The 16,488-nt window shown below is 57.0% G+C and overlaps 1 protein-coding gene across 3 annotated transcripts in view; it reads left to right on the plus strand.

Annotated features, from left to right (window-relative positions):
- MROH1 (maestro heat like repeat family member 1) overlaps positions 1–16,488 on the plus strand; it is a 47,247-nt gene that overhangs the window by 11,859 nt on the left and 18,900 nt on the right. For all 3 annotated transcript variants that reach the window (XM_040494737.1, XM_040494738.1, XM_040494739.1), the window contains 7 exons: positions 304–455; positions 1,052–1,192; positions 1,550–1,642; positions 3,526–3,604; positions 3,841–3,954; positions 13,665–13,738; positions 15,429–15,551. In XM_040494737.1, coding sequence (XP_040350671.1) covers positions 304–455; positions 1,052–1,192; positions 1,550–1,642; positions 3,526–3,604; positions 3,841–3,954; positions 13,665–13,738; positions 15,429–15,551 — 776 coding nt within the window. The remainder of the gene's footprint in view (positions 1–303; positions 456–1,051; positions 1,193–1,549; positions 1,643–3,525; positions 3,605–3,840; positions 3,955–13,664; positions 13,739–15,428; positions 15,552–16,488) is intronic.

Here is a 16,488-nt window from a genome sequence, read left to right on the forward strand (position 1 = left end):
GTCTTCTTTGTGGTCTGTGTGCTCTCTTCCCGAGACACGGTTGTGTTGGATTTACGGCCCACCCTACCCGACACGGTCACATCTTATGTAGTTATCCCTGCAGAGATCCTCGTTCCCAGAAAAGGTCCCTTCCTGAGATTCTGGGACGGACGTGGATGTGGAGGGACCCTCATGCCGGCATAGTCCCGGAGCCCCGCACTTAGCCCCGGTCTCGGGAAGGTGTCCTGCGGGGGGGGGGGGGGGGGGCCGGCCGTTAGAAGGGGCGGCGGTGCAGGCGTATTACAGCCACCCGGCCTGTGGTAGCTCTGCAGCACTTCAGCGAGAGCACCCTGGAGTACCTGGCCAACCTGGACCAAGCCCCAGACCCCACGGTCAGGAAGGACACCTTTGCCACTGACATCTTCAGTGCCTACGACATCCTCTTTAACCACTGGCTACAGAGCCGTGAGGCCAAGGTACAACCTCTGCAGTCTGTCGGAACCCGTGGCCTCACCCTGCCGGCTGCCGTCTCCCACCCCTGAGCTCGGCCCACCTCCACGAGGCCTGAGCCTCGTGTGCCGTTTTGCAGGCTTTGGGGGAGGGGACTGCGGGGAGCGGGGTGGAGACAGCTATGGACACATGCTTCCCGGTGCCCGGTCCGTGTCCCCTCCCCCACCCCCCACCCCGGCTCGGGAGGTGGGAGCCTCTTCAGGGAGTGGAGGTGTCCTGTGTGAGGTCTTCCCAGAATATGGCTTGTTTCCTGCCCTCCGACCCCACTCTGCCCGGAGGCTCCCGGACCGTCCGGGTAGCGGGCTGAGCTGAGGCGTGACGAGTCCCCTGTGGGTGTTGCCTTCACGGCCTCCCCGGCCTGGCCACCGTCCAGACCCTGGCCGTGGTCACTCTGACCTCTCTGCCTTCGGACCCCTTTCAGACCCCCTGGTCACAGGGTACCCGGGGTTTCCTCGTTCCGACCCTGGGTTCTTGGTGAAGGCCTCTTGCCTTTCCGCTCGGGGCACCTCCCAGCATTGCCGTGCTGGTTTGGACGTGAGCATCATTTGCCGTTTCCTCGCAGCTCCGGCTCGCCGTGGTGGAGGCTCTGGGGCCCATGAGCCACCTGCTGCCCAGTGAGAAGCTGGAGGAGCAGCTCCCCAAGCTGCTGCCGGGGGTCCTGGCCCTCTATAGGAAGCACGCCGAGACCTTCCACGTGTCCAAGGTGCGCGCCTGCACGCCGCGGCCTGTGCAGAGCTCTGTCCACCGACCGGTGCCCACCTGGCTCAGGTGGGAGGGTGTGGACACCCGGGAGGGGAAGCACAGAGAGCGCTGTTGGACTCAGTGGTGGGTGGGGCCCAGGCACGTTTCTCCTCACTGCCCTGCCCTGCCCAGGGCACCTTCACCTTGGCCTTACCCTAAGTCCATGCCGCCGTTCTGAGCCTTCTCCTCCTGTCTTTGTTCTTGACGTAGAGGTAGGGATTCCTTATTTGAGCCCTGAGGTGGGGTTTTTGTGGCCAGGAGGTGGGGCTGGGGGGTTTGACATAGGCCCGATGGCCTCTCTCCTCCCCGTCTTGGGCAGAGCCTGGGCCAGATCCTTGAGGCTGCGGTGAGCGTGGGCAGCCGCACGCTGGAGGCCCAGCTGGACGCGCTCCTGGCTGCTCTACACGCTCAGGTAGGATGCGCAGGGGGCAGGACCAGGGGACACCGTGGGACAGGACGTGGAGGGGCCGGGGGGGGGGGGGGGCCGGGGGGGGGCGGGGGGGGGGCGCACCTGAGACGGGGCAGGCTGGGGCTCCTGGGGCGGGTACAGGAGGGTATGCTGGGGGGAGGGGCGCTGGGGACAGGGGCCCTGGGGACGCACTGTGGATGGGGCTGGTATGGCAGGGACGGGGGTTCTGGTCTGCTGAGGCTTGCAGGCAGCAAGAGCGGGATGGATGGTCCAGCCCAGTAGTGCGGAAGCCAGGGTGTTCTCTGAGTCGTGGGTGTGGGCCTAGCTGAGAAGAGAGCCTGTGGGGAAGAAGGAGTGATGGTCTGTGGAGAAGGGGTTAAAGGGGAAACACAAGTAGACCACAGCTGAGAAGGGAGATACTCGCCTTTCTTAGGGCTGTCCCTTCGTGTCTGTCTTTCTGTTGGGTTTTGGGTTTTCCCATATCGACCTGTAGCAGTTACTGACGGTCTTTTATCGTTCACGTAAAGTTCTTGTTCCTACTTTGTCCTTCGTCATTTGACTCCATTTATGATATCTTCTGCCGTGCGAAATTATTTAATTTTTACATCATTACATGTCTGTCTGTTACGTTCTAACGTAGGTTTTCTTACAGTTAGAAAAGCCTTTTGAATTCTGCAAACTATTTTTCAGATTCTCCCATTTTCCAACGTACCTGTATAGTTTAATCCATTTGGAATTTATTTTAGGGAAACAGCGAGAGTCCAGTTTTATCTTTTTTTCCAGATGACTACCCTTTGCACCTCTTCTGTTGTGTAACCAAGTGTTCTAAAACTTAGCATCTTAAGGCAGCAACCGTTGTTATCCACGGTCACTACCGGCCAGGGGCCTAGGCCCAGCTCCTCTGCTCGGTTCTGGCTTGGGGCCTCCCGTGGTCACAGCTTGAAGGCTCGACCGGGGCCGGGGGTCTGTTTCCACGATGGTGCCCTCACCTGGCCGTGTGCCGGAGGCCTCCTTCCTGGCTGGTGGCTCTCTCCCTGGGCCGCTTGAGTGTTCTGGCCGCTCGGCAGCTGGCTTTCCCCGGAGGGAGAGCTCCCGGGGAGCAGGTGGGAGGCTGCTGCCGTGCCTTCTGGGACCCCCTGAGTCTCCACAACGGGAATAACGAGGAGGTGCCCGGGAGCCTGGGGCCGAGCCCTGGGGCCAGCGCCTGCACCCACCTTCCCCGCCGTTCTCTGAGAGCTAGCAGGGTCCAGCTTGGGGTGGGGCCTGTGGCTCTGGGGACATGCTCTGCACTGTTGGTCACCTCTTTGTAAGATGGGCTGTCCCGAAGAATTGCCATTGAGCCTTTTGTGCAGAGGCCCTGCTGTCTTGACTGTGACCAGGGGGACTGGGATGCTGGGGGTGGGGGAGGGGGGACCTTCCATGTCACCCGCTGGGATGCAGGGGACCCCAAAGACACATCTGCCCACAGCTTCTTCAGTTTTTGTTTTTGTTTTGTGTGGGTCTTTTTTTTCTTTTTTCTTTTTTTTAATAATTTTGGATGAACCAACGCTAGGTGTTTTGGTTTCTAGTACTTTCTGTATTCTGGAGATTAATGTTTTCCTGCCTGTGCCCAAAGGAAGTGGGAGGCTGTGTCCTGGCTGCTGGTGGGAAAAGGTGGCTTGAAGGGGCCGAGACTCTCTTCCCCGGAGACCCAAGGGCCTCTGACCACGGGGGCAAGTGCATCCCTGTAGCCCCATGAGAAAGAGCCGGAGCGAGCCGACTGGCCGTGGGGGAGGTAGAGGCCATGAGGCCTGGGTACCGTAGGAGGGACCTTCCCTCCCGGCTAGCTGGGCCCTTGGGAGACGGCAGCATCCCCTGTAACTGCTGCCGTCTGTCCCTTGGCGCAGATCTGTGTGCCCGTGGAGTCGTCCAGCCCTCTGGTGGTGAGCAACCGAAAGGAGGTGTTACGCTGCTTCACTGTGCTGGGTAAGCCGGCAGCCCACGCGGGGCCATCTGCGGACACGAACGTCTGCTCACGTGGGGGGCCGGTGGACCGCTCGTGTGCAGGGGGTGGTGGCAGCTTTGGGCATGGGTTGGAGGTGAGGAGGCTTCGGTGTGTGGGCTGCAGCCCCCGGGAGGACCCCGGGGCTTGCAGGTGCCAACAGTGAGCAGGGAGCAAAGATTATTACAAATGATTATTTGGCTCTCTGCTTGCCCGGCAGCGTGCTGTTCGCCTGACCGCCTGCTGGCCTTCCTGCTGCCCAAGCTCGATGCCAACAACGAGAGGACCCGCGTGGGCACCCTGCAGGTCGTGAGGCACGTCATCAACTCAGCTGGTGAGTGGCCAGTGTGGGGCAGGGCCTGAAAGAGGCAGATAGTGACCATCTTTTGGGTGAAAGGATCTTGCTCCGATCTGTGGACGTTGGCCTTTGATAGGTGGCTGTGGACGCTGGGGCTGGGCCAGGCGCTGGCCGCTCACCCCCAGGCCTGATGTCGTTGTCTGTCACGACTGCCCCTGGGGGGCGGGTGCCGGTCAGGGACACGCACTGGTGATCTGTGTCCTGGGTGCGGGGCTCTGTGAAGGGTGCGGGCCGGCTGTCCTGCAGAGTGCCTTGCGATCTGTGTGTGTCTGGCTCCCTCACAGTCACATGGAAGGGTTCAGCCTTCTGCTTCTAAGGTTAATCTAACCAGCAACAGCCTGGACATTTTTCACACCCGAGCTTGTGTTTTTCCATAAGTTTTGGTCGGTAAACACTGGCCATGGGCCACGGTATGCCTGCAGCCTGCATTCAGACAGCCCAAACTGTGAGTGGATTTTTCATGTTAACAGGTCGTAAGAGCAAAGAAGGATATGACAGAGGTCACATATGTTCCTTGAAGCCTAAGATAGTTTTGTTTCTTTTTTTTTTAATGTTTACTCATTTTTGAGAGAGGGAGGGAGAGAAGGAGAGTGTGAGTGGGGGAGGGGCAGAGGATCCGAAGCAGACTCCGAGCCGTCGGCACAGAGCCTGACGCAGGGCTCGAACTCAAGAACCGTGAGATCATGACCTGAGCCGAGGTCAGACACTCAACAGACTGCGCCCCCCCCAGGCGCCCTGGCCTAAAATAGCTTCTGCTTGGCCCTCTAGGGAACACGTATGCTGACCCCTGTCCCGTGAGGTTCACTGTGGGTCGGTGCTGGTCACACACAGTGCCTGTGGACCCGGGGCACATCTTATGGAACTTGGAACGATGCTCCTTGGGAAGAGGCAGGGACACGGGAGGACGGTGGCAGCCGGGGCTGCGGCCCAGAGTGTGCCGCGAAGCCAGCAGCGCGCCGACTCGTGGGGGAGGGCTCCTGACCTCGGAGGACGGTGGCGGCCACACAGACGGTGGAGTGCACCCTCCCCTGGTTCCCGCGGCCCCCACACGAGCCTGGTTTCACTGATCAGGAAGCTGAGGGTGAGGGAGGTGGAGGGACTTGCCTGCCGCTCGGGCCGTGGCCTCCGTGTTGGCGGCGGGACTGGGCGCAGGCGCAACGGTTGCTGTGCGTTCAGATGCTTGGACTTCCCCGCGACTGAGGGCGCTGCCCGTCCTTTGCCAATGGCTCCGCGGCCTTTGTGCTCTCAGACTCTCTTGCGCTCATGGGTTTTATTTGTGGGTTCCCTCTCTGGGCATTTATGTGCGTGTGTGTGTAAAGAAATAGACTTTCTAAGTCTCAAATGACACCGTTCAAAAGCACGCTTTCTCACTCTGTACCATACCTTAGAGAGTTACTGGCGTCAGTGTGCTTTATTACTTGTATTTTGAAGTGCAAGCCCCGTACCAAACAGCACACGCTTCTGCCGTTCAGCTTGACGAGCCTGTGAGGCCCCGGCCCGGCCCCGCAGGCCCGGAGCCCCGGCTCGACTTCTGACATGTGGTGCAGATAGGATCCTAGCACATGAATTACTTCGTCCCTGGCTTCCGGCCCTCGACACTCTGTGGGACGTGTTCGTGTGGTGTAGCCCACTCCTTCCCTTTCCGTGAAGTGTTCCAGGGGGTCAGTCTATGCTCCACCGCCCCACTGCAGGCAGGTGACGGGCTGTGTCCCGTGGCATCTGTTGTCATGCACGATGCTACCAGTGACGTTTGTCCTGTGCACATTCAGCTGAGTGTGCACCTAGGAGTAGAGTCTCATGTTGTAAGGTACGCATATGTTCAACTTAGTGGATGAAGCCATTCTGTTTAGGGGTGCCTGAGTGGCTCAGTCAGTTAAGCGTCCGACTTCGGCTCGGGTCATGATCTCACAGTTCAAGAGTTTGAGCCTGCATTGGGCTCCTCTGTCCCCCCCTCTCTCTGCACCTCCCCACTCGTTCTCTGTCTCTCTCTCTCTCAAAAGTAAATAAACATTTAAAAAATTAAAGAAGCAAAATGCTGTAATATGACTAAAAAGTTGGGGCCGTAGTTGGATTCCCAGGCACTGTGGTCTGGGAAGCCGTGTCCTGCGTGGGTGGGCTCTGCCGTTCCGTCGGACTGGCTGCACGCGAGGTTCCTGCCTCTCGCTTTCTTTCCTTGCTGCATTGTCCCTTAGCCTCGGTTACTGTCACTGAGAAATCTGGTGCTCATTTTCCTCGCAAGCGATTTGGTTTGTTTTGCCTGGATGTCCAAGGATTTTTATTTTTTTATTCTAAATCCAGAAATTTTATCGACTGTGTTGGCTGTTCTGGGGCGATATTCTGCCCACGTCTGTGAGGTGCCCTTTCGGTACGTAGTTTCCGATCTTATCTTGTCTTGGGATTTTTTTAACAGGCTTTTGATACTCAGCTGTTTCCAGACTCCTCTTTAGCGCCCTGTCGGGTGTGCTGTGTTCTCTTTGCCTGCCTTCTGTACTTTTTACATCAAATGCTTTAAAGTATTTTGGCCTCTAGTTCCTGTTTTGTTTTTTTCTTCAGAATTTCACTTTCTAGGGGCACCTGGGTGGCTCGGTTGGTTGAGCGCCCAGCTTCGGCTGGAGTCATGATCTCGTGGTTCGTGGGTTCAAGCCCCGTGTCGGGCTCTGTGCTGATAGCTCAGAGCCTGGAGCCTGCTTCGGATTCTGTGTCTCCCTCTCTCTTTCCCTCCCCCGCTCGCACTCTGTCTCTCTCTCTCTCTCAAAAGTAACTAACATTCAAAAAAAGATTAAAAAAAAAAAAGAACTTCACTTTCTAATATTGAGAACAAATTGCATTCAGTAAAATGCACAAATCTCGGGGCGCCTGGGTGGCTCAGTCGGTTGAGCATCTGACTTCGGCTCAGGTCATGATCTCACGGTCTGTGAGTTCGAGCCCCATGTGGGGCTCTGTGCTGACAGCTCGGAGCCTGGAGCCTGCTTGGGATTCTGTGTCTCCCTCTCTCTCTGACCCTCCCCCACTCATGCTCTGTCTCTGTATCAAAAATAAATAAACATTAAAAAAAAATTTTTTTTAATGCACAAATCTCAAGTGTACAACTTGGTGACATTTTACATGTTGTTCAAGCACGTGACCGTTACTCAAACTGTGGAATGTTTCCGGAACCCAGCGTCTCCTCGTGGTTGTTTTCAGACAGCAGCACCTCTACCCTAAATTGATTCTGCCTGTACTGGGATTTCATGTAAATGAGTTCACTACAGCAGGTGACCTTTGTGTCCATCTTCTCTCACCAAGCATGATATTTTTGAGATATATTCCGTCATGTCTTGTGAGTAAAACATGTTTTTTTGTTAGTGGGTGTGGATCGTTTTCGGTTTGGGGAGATTATGAAGAAGGCTGGTGTGAACATTCTTGGACGGACCAGTGTGTGGGCGTGTGTGCTCATACCTCCAGGTGTGGAATTTCGGGGCCATGGGACAAGTGCATGTTTAATATTCCCGGAAAGGCCATATGGTTTTACCCGATAGTCACGCTCAGCCCTGCGCAGTACATGGGGCGGGGGCAGGCTGCGGCAACCCCGGCTTCCCGGCCCGCTCCGGCCGTGGCCCGGAGTCTTCATTTAAACCGTGTTGGTGTCTGTGTGATAGCGGTGCCTCTCCACGGCTCGAGCTGGAATTTTCTAAGAGTAGAGTGGGTAAGCATCTTTTCGTGTGCCTGTTGGCCTTCAGATATCTTTTTGGTCCAAGTCTTCTGCCCATTTTAAAACTGGGTTTTTTTTTTTTTTCTTATGGTCATGTCTATGAACCGTTTGTCAGATCCGTGTAGATGGGGTGTGCCTCCTCCTGGGGTCGGCACCTTTGTGTCTAAGAAGACTCTGCCCTTCCAGAGGACGTGAAGATTCTCTCTTTTCTTCTAGGAGCTTTATTGTTTGAACTCGCACATTCGGTTCTTTGATTCATTTCTAATTAATTTTGGGGATGGTGTGAGCTGCAGGGAGCGAAGACTTATCTTCACATGGGCACCCCGTGGCCCCAGCACTGCTTGTTGTGCAGACTTTCCTTTCCCCGTCATTCTAGTGCTTTCTGGACGTACTGGTCTTCTGGGGCTGCCTTAGCGAAGTACCGCCACTTGGGTGCCTGAGCCACGGTGTATTGTCTCACGGTGTCAGAGGTCCGAGTGCCAGCAGGGTGAGGGAGGACCTGTCCCGGGCCCCCGCCCAGCTTCCGGAGCTCCCGGGGGCCCTTGGCATCGCCCCGCTTGTGGCGGCGCTGCCCTGACCTCCGTTTGCGTCTTCATCCCTGCAGGCACCTCCCTGTGTGCCTGTGTCCCAGATTCCCCTTTCGTGAGGGCACAGTGGTACCGGAGCAAAGGCCCACCCTACTCCAGTGTGGCCTCATCCTGACCTAACGAATCGTACCTCCAGGGACCCTATTCCAAGCAAAATCACGTTCCAAGGTACTAAGAGTAGGGACTCGACATTACGGGTTAGCAGGTGTCTTCCAGGGACTCTTCTGTCCCACGGACCTCCCCACACCAACAGCACGCGCCCTGAATCGTTGTGCCTTCGTAGAAGGTCTTCCGGTCTGGGAGTGCACCGCCTTCAACTCTGTTCAAGACTGCTCGTCTCCATTAAAAAAAATCTTTTCGGTATAAGATGGATCACAGGCAGAAACCACGGAATATAAACATATGACTTAACGGCTCATTTTGGTGTTTTTTTTTTTTTTAAATTTTTTTTTAATTTTTAATTTTTAATTTTTTTTTAATTTTTTTTTAACTTTTATTTATTTTTGAGACAGAGAGAGACAGAGCATGAACGGGGGAGGGGCAGAGAGAGAGGGAGACACAGAATCGGAAGCAGGCTCCAGGCTCTGAGCCATCAGCCCAGAGCCCGACGCGGGGCTCGAACCCACAGACCGCGAGATCGTGACCTGGCTGAAGTCGGACGCTTAACCGACTGAGCCACCCAGGCGCCCCACTAGCCCGTTTTAACCCAACACCTCTGGGGCACCTGGTGGCTCAGTTGGTTGAGTGTCCTACACCTGATTTAGGCTCAGCTCATGATCTCACGGTTTGTGGGTTTGAGCCCCACGTCGGGCTCTGTGCTGACGGCGCGGAGCCTGCTTGGGATTCTCACTCTCCCTCTCTCTCTCTCTCTGTCACTCCCCCACTCATTCTCTCTCAAAATAGATAAACTTTAAAAAAATACAAACACTTCTGTATTTATAATCAGGGCTCTCGAACTGAACTCGTCACTGCGGAAGCCCTTCCCTACACCCTCCTGTTCCAGTAAGAACCTCTTCACCCACCTGATAAGTAAGTTCTCCTGATTGTATAGTAACTACTTCCTTGTAGTTTTGATGATCTATCACTGACATGTACACCCGAGGTTTAGTCATTAAAAAAGTTGATATGTACATTTATGTCTCTTTTTGGACTGTGGCCATTTTGTTTATAATTGTTATAAAACACCCAAAATTTACCACCCCAACCATCTTCAAGTGTATACTTCAGCAGCGTTAATCCCGTTCCCACTGGGCAGCTCATCTCCTAAACTCTCTTCATCCTGCAAAATGGAAACGGTCCCCATTAAACAACAAGCCCCCCATTCAAGCCTTTTTGAAAAATGTTTATTTATTTTTGAGAGAGAGAGTGCAGGGTAGAGGCAGAGAGAGAGGGAGACAGAGAATCCTAAGCCAGTTCTGTGCCGAGAGCAGCGAACCTGATGGCGGGGCTTGAACCCCTGAACTGGGAGATCATGACCTGAACCGAAGTCAGACGCTCAACCCACAGAGCCACCCAGGCGCCCCTTTTAAAAAAATCTTACACATTCATGGATTTTAACACATTTAATGGGTTTCGGTTCAGTGCGATCCATACCAGTGATGCTCACATTGTGTCACCTTTGGATCACGTCAGCCTCTTCCGAGTCGAGTCCTTGGGCATGACCTCAGGGTCTTGGGCGGCTGGTGTTCCAGGCTCATCTTAGATATTTCTTGCCCCAGACCTGGAATCAGCCATTTCTCCAAAAAGCCCTATGTCCTCAGTGAGAAACTGTCCTCAAAGACAGTAGTCGGGTGCTTGATACTTCTGGGTGGTCACCGTTCCCAGGCCTTTTCAGGAGATGGGACCAAATAGCGCGACCGGTAGAGACAGAAGGTAGAAAAGCCCGGAGTTCGTACTGATGTTTCCGGTTCTGCAGCCAGACGAGCGAGTCTTTCCATTTACTCTTTTCTCTCACATCTGCATCTCCTTCCTCCCATGAATCTGGTTCTCAAGCTGCGCAGAATTAGAACATCCCAGACGCCCTCGTCTTCCCTCGTGTTACACACGTAACTAACCCTAGAGGCCGATGCTGTCACCACTGATGCGGGTGAGCGCATGGCGGGTATTTTGCACGTGCTTTCCTCGCCCTCCCCGTGCCACGGCTTTGTGCCGCGGCCGCGTCTGCGCTGTCCCGGCGGGCGGCCAGCCCATGCCGTCCTCTCCCCTGCTCGGCCCTTGTTTATCATTGTCCTCTTGGCAGCTGCAGAGAGGATGCTTCTCCTTGCCCGAGGCCTATTCTCTGGCGGAGTCCACAGGGAAGGCTCGTGTTGATAAAGTCTTATTTGTGCTTTTGGTACGTGACACTTAGTTTTGATGATTATAAAATCCTTTGTTCACATCTCCTTGTCATTACTCTGTTTTCTTCTGACGTACAGTTGCCAGGCTTATAAAAACAAGATGCACCAAATGTTACATGGGACAGTCTTGCACTAAGAGATGATTTGTTGTTTATCTGAGATTCAGATTCACCTGGGCACCGTATTCATCTCACGGTCTATTCTGGTGCAAACACTTCTTGTTCAAGGCCAACGTTAACCTCATTTTCTTTCCTCTTGTGTGACGTGTGTGGGGTTTTTTTATTGTTTTGTTTCGTTTTCAGACATCCAGAGGGTTTCTTCTTTATTTCTAAAGTCCAGTAATTTTACTCGAATGCCCTGATGTTGGTCACTCAGGGTCAAGCACCGTGGAGAGAGCAGGGCGCCTCCTCTTGACCACAGACTCCCCTCCGCTGCTGCCCAGCAGCCCCTGCTCGGACTGTAGTGAGCTCACTGCTCAGCCACCCCGGGCGTCCTGGAGCGGGGGGCTCCCTCCCCTGCACCCTGCCGGGCTCTTAGCTCACATGTGCCTCCTTCAGAAGGGCCCCCGGACCCTGACTGCCTGTCCAGACCGGGTACCCCGTTGACGCTCTGCTTCTCTGCCTCTCATCAGTACCTTGTGTGACATTAATACAGCTTGTGACGGTCTCATTCATTATCTGCTTCTGTCTCTTGTCCCCCCTGTTAGGACACACACTATTCGGGGGCAGGGCCACGTCTGCCTTGCTCTGTGCTGCTCTCTCAGCATGTTGCAAGGGCCTGGCTCACGGCTGGCCTCCACGTAAACTCGAGCCGCGCGTCGAAGCTGCGGGTGACAGCACTGTGTCAAGGGTCGTCATCTGCGTGGCAGGAAGTTGGGGGGGGACATTGTGTTTGCTCGCACTTTGATACTCGTCTGTTGTTCTGAGCCTCAGGGACGTGGCACTGGATTGATGTCAGTCCGTGGCCGTGTCCCCACACCCTTGAGCCCTGGTCTGTTGTCCCCCCCACCCCAATCCCTTTTCCTGCCACAATCTGTGCGATTTTCTATTGAGTGGTTTGCATTTTTTGTTCTTTTGTAACCTTTTCCTGAGAATGTAAAATGTGAACGAAAGCTCCCAGAGCACATGCATGGTCAGGGACATCTGGCCCCTCTGCGAGCCCCGAGCCCCGTAGCGGCACCCCACCCCTGCCGTGCGCTCCCGCGGTGCGAGGATATGTCACGCCATGAGCATCACGTGGGGGAACCAAGAAGCTTCGTCTCGCGCCCTCACCCAGTGGGATGTTTTTGGTGTCCCCTGGCTGCCGTCGGTGCTGTGACCTAGCTCGTAGCCTGGACCGAGCCAGGCTTGCCATCCCGCGCGGACGTCCTGGCTCCAGTGGACTTGTGCGGACCCTCAGCGTTCGCGACGGCACCCGGTCGGCTCCGGGTCTCACACGGGGGTCTGTGGTGCCTGGCCCTCTCTGTCTTTGCCCCCTGGGCTGCCGTCCCCCACCTCCCCGGCCAGCAGGTGGTGGGTCCGGTGGCATCACACGTCGGTGGTGGGGGCTTGGTCAGCTCTCTTGCCCACTTTTCTGTTGCTCTGCCTGTGTTTTCGTCATCGATCGCCTGGGCTTCTCTTGCGCATTGAGGGCACGAGGCCTCCGGTTGCGTGTTGTGTTTCTCTTCTCCGCCCCGGTGGCCACTTCGCAGGCCGCCTCCTGCCCTCCCGAGCATCTGCGTAACCTTCCTCCACCCTCCTGTGGCTCCGGCTCTGCTGTCCTGCTGGGCGTGCACGAGGGTCCTTTGCAGCCTCTTACCAAAGGGGCGGCTTGTCTCGCAGTTGGGTCTGGAGTCGTGTTTTCCCAGCATGTGTGGTGCGCATCTCCTGCTGTTACTGCGTCGCGGGAGCCCACTCTCGCCGTCTCACAGCCGGCTGGTGCCATGCTTGGTGCTGGACGCGGGCGTGTGCGACAGGGGCCCGGGCCAGAAGCGGCCCGGGAGCCCCAGGTTCATGGTGCAAGAGGGGTCGGAGTGGAGTGACCTCTCTCCTGGGTCGTCATGTGGAAGAAGAGTGCCGTCCTGGGTCGCCCGGCTGGCTCAGTTAGCAGCACGTACAGCTCTTGATCTTGGAGTTTTGTGGGTTCAGGGCCCACATTGGGTGTGAAGATTATTTAAAAATAAAACCAGGGGCGCCTGGGTGGCTCAGTCGGTTAAGTGTCCGACTTCAGCCAGGTCACGATCTCGCGGTCTGTGGGTTCGAGCCCCGCGTCGGGCTCTGGGCTGATGGCTCGGAGCCTGGAGCCTGTTTCCGATTCTGTGTCTCCCTCTCTCTCTGCCCCTCCCCCGTTCATGCTCTGTCTCTCTCTGTCCCAAAAATAAATAAACGTTATTGAAAAAAAAAATAGAAAAAATAAAAATAAAAAAATAAAACCTTTAGGGGCGCCTGGGTGGCTCAGTCGGTTGAGCGTCCAGCTTCGGCTCAGGTCACCATCTCACGGTTCGGGAGTTCAAGCCCCGTGTTGGGCTCTGTGCTGACAGCTCGGAGCCTGGGGCCTGCTTCCGATTCTGTGTCTCCCTCTCTCTCTGCCCCTCCCCTGCACACGCTGTCTCTCTCTTTCTCTCTCAAAAATAAACAATAAATAAACAAACAAACAAACAAACAAACATTTAAAAAACGTGTATCAGGAAACAGAGGGTTATGTTGCTGCTTCTCAAGGTGGGGTCCTCAGACCAGCAGTGTGAGCAAAACTGGAAATGTGTGCACCTGCAGGTTTTACCAGGCCTGCTGGGACTGGGGTGCTGTTGGAGGCCCCGCCCTTGAACCTGGCTTGACCTGACTCAGTACACTCTTTCGCCTGCTGCCCTAAATTACCAATCTTCTAGCTTTTTATTGGGCAAAATAGTGTTATTTGGGAAGAAGGTCATTTGTCCCCCAGAAAGTGGGCGGGCTGTGCTTAGGCACCGTCCCTTCCCCATGCTGAGGGCCATGCTGAGCCGGACCCTGTTGATGAGGTCTTGGGCCTTGTGGGGGTGGGCGGGCCGGCCAGCCTCATCGTGCTGGGGAGACCGAGCCCTCTGCTGGTTTCTTGCAGCTTCTCAGATGGAAGTGAAGAAGCCCTTTATTCTCTCCTCCATGAGGCTTCCTCTTCTGGACACCAACAGCAAGGTAGACGGGGTGCCGCCTGAGCTCCACCGCGAGAAGCTGCAGGAAGTGTGGCCGGGCTGGGCTGGGAGGTGTCACTGACCAGGCAGCAGCCCCTCAGCCACACCCAGACATCAGAGGGAGGGCACACCACTGAGCGGTCAGTCCTTGACTCGCCACATCCTACTCCTTATACAGTTAACCAGACACGGAGTGGGGCAGTGGTCCCCGGACCCCCTCGGGTTGGGTCGTCCTCCAGGAGGACTCCCAGCACCCCCGGGGGGCGTCACGCTCGCAGTCAGGTTTATCACGGGGAAAGGACACACACCACCATCAGCCAGGGGTTGGGGCGCACCGGGCAGGGCCCAGGAGGGTGCGAACCGCCCTCTCCCCGCGGGGTCGTGGGCAGCGTTGGCTCCCCTGGCAGTGACGTGATGGCACGCACCAGCGTCGCCAACCGGGGAAGCCCCCAGCCCCGGCGTGCGAGGCCTTTATCTGGTTTCCGTCGCGTAGACCCGGTTCACTGCCCGCGTGGCTGACCTCAGTCTCCGGCCCCTCGGGAGGCCGAGCCGATCCCGTGTGGCCCAGAGCCCCGGGGAAACAAGGACGCTGGACTCTGGATGTCCCCGGGCTTGGTGGTGACCTCCCAGCAGCCGAGGGCAGGGGCGACCCTTCCTGCACACCAGGTTAACCAGGCTCCATCGTCAGGCCTGCTCTTTGGGACCTTCCATGAGGATTTTAGAAACTACCAAAATGGAGCCCAAACCACTGAGGCCACACGTGTCCCAGACTCCCATGCACAGTCCCTGGAATCCCTTCCTGCTCGCTGATGCTGCTCCGGGACACCCCTGAGAGGGCCACACCGTGTACCACCAACAGTGCCCGTGGCCAGATGCATTCATCCCGAGCGCTCATTATGCGACCGGATTGTTTGCTCGCCCACATCTGCCCCTTCCCACAGTCACTCGGGGCACACGTATAACGGGGGATGACACACAGCTGTGAGTGGCCAAGGAGGCCCAGGGCAGTGACATTTGACCTGACGTGCAAAGGAGAGGTGTCGTGAGGACCTGAGGACCCCAGGGAGGGGGCATTAGAGAGCAGGGTCTGTGCCCCAGGGCTCCGCAGCACCACAGGAAGAAGCAGGAGGGCCGGGGAGAGTGCCGGCTCTGGGGAAGAGGGTTTTCGGCCACGGTGACCTGGCTGTGCCTTTGAGCCACCAGGCAGGGCCACTGAGGTGGGGCTGGGCAGCGGGCTCGATCCCAGGAACGTTTGGGAAACAGCTGCAGATTCGGGGTCCTCGCCCCGAAGCACCAGAGAGGTGCCCGCCCTGAGGGACAGCAGTCCTGCGCCGGGGCGGGGCGGGGGGCAGAGGGGAGGCATGTCTAGAGCCAGAGTAGCAGCATGTCCAGTGCCCAGGAAAAGGGGGAGGTGTGGGGGGTGGGAGGCCCTCCCCTGAGGACGTGAGCGTGCGCACAGGCTGGCCGGAGGGCCGCTTGCGCAGCTGCGGGGCAGGGAGGACGAGGCACCGAGGCGGATCCCGTGTGGGCATGGGTGCCGGTACAGGTGCACGTTTAGCTGTGGCACAGGTGTGGCTGCAGGGGCGGGCACAGGCAGAGGAGAGGGAGAGCTTCCCCCCTCCCGGCTGGACTGCTGTGGTGCCGGCCAGGGCTCCCTTCGGGGCGCCTCCCTGACCCCCCTCGGGTCCGGGCAGGTGAAGCGGGCAGTGGTGCAGGTGATCAGTGCCATGGCACACCACGGCTACCTGGAACAGCCTGGAGGAGAGGCCATGGTCGCGTACATCGTGCAGCAGTGTGCGCTGCCCCCCGAGGCCGAGGTAAGGGCGGGCCCCTCACCCACCCTCCCTGGGGCTCCCGAGCTGGCGGCCTCCTGGGAGCAGGCCTGGCCAGAGGGCAGGCGGGTGGGTACGTGCGCGGGGCCTCGGTCCGCGTGCCGAGCACCTGTCTCCTGTGTCTGAGGTGGGGCCTCCAAGCCGCAGCGCCCCGCTTCCTTAGCTCCCAGCACTCAGAAGAGAGGCAGAACAGACGCTTGGTCCTCCCTGGGGCTTTTGTGTTAAAAGCGTTACCGAGCAAATCCAAGTTTCTTCTCGAGGGAGAGCAAGGTTGACGGCAGGAACACGCAGGCATGACGGGGTGGTCTCAGTGTCACGGCCTTGAGCCCGCCCTGGCCTGGGCTCTCGTGCCCACAGAGCCACCTGCCTGCCCAGGTCAGCTCAGAGGGGACACGTATGTCCCCACATGGGCCTCTGTGGTTAAGTTGAAATGCCGGGGTGTAACCCGCGCTAGTGGATGCTGCCGGCCCTCGGGAAGGGGGTCCCGCTGGGCGCTGCTCCCGCAGGCCTGTGGGGGGCCAGGTCCACTGCTGCTTTGGCCGATTCTGGCCTCTGCATTTTCACCGCCGCTTTGGGGCTGTGGGGCCTAAGCTGGAGAGAATCAAGTCCTCTGGTGTAGCCTATTAGTTCCCAGTGTTTTGGGGATTTGAAGGTTTCTTTAGGATATTAAAATCTGTCCAGGTGAGTAGCTTTCTGCGGCCACTGCGGACTTGTACTTTTATTGTACTGTCTCTTGTGAATCTAACCAGGTTTATTCCTGCTTTTGAGACTCTGTTGGGAGGGCCACCTGGCGGGTTCTGTCGGGAGGAGCGAGCCGCCCTTGATATCGGGGTTGTGAGTCCAAGCCCCACACTGGGCACGGAGGTTACTTAAAAAAGCAAAATCATTAAAAAAAAAAAAAAAAAAAAAAAAGATTGTTGAG

The sequence above is a fragment of the Herpailurus yagouaroundi genome, unplaced genomic scaffold, assembly GCF_014898765.1.
Source record: "Herpailurus yagouaroundi ecotype Mexico unplaced genomic scaffold, PumYag 186, whole genome shotgun sequence".
Classification (NCBI taxonomy): Eukaryota; Metazoa; Chordata; class Mammalia; order Carnivora; family Felidae; genus Herpailurus; species Herpailurus yagouaroundi.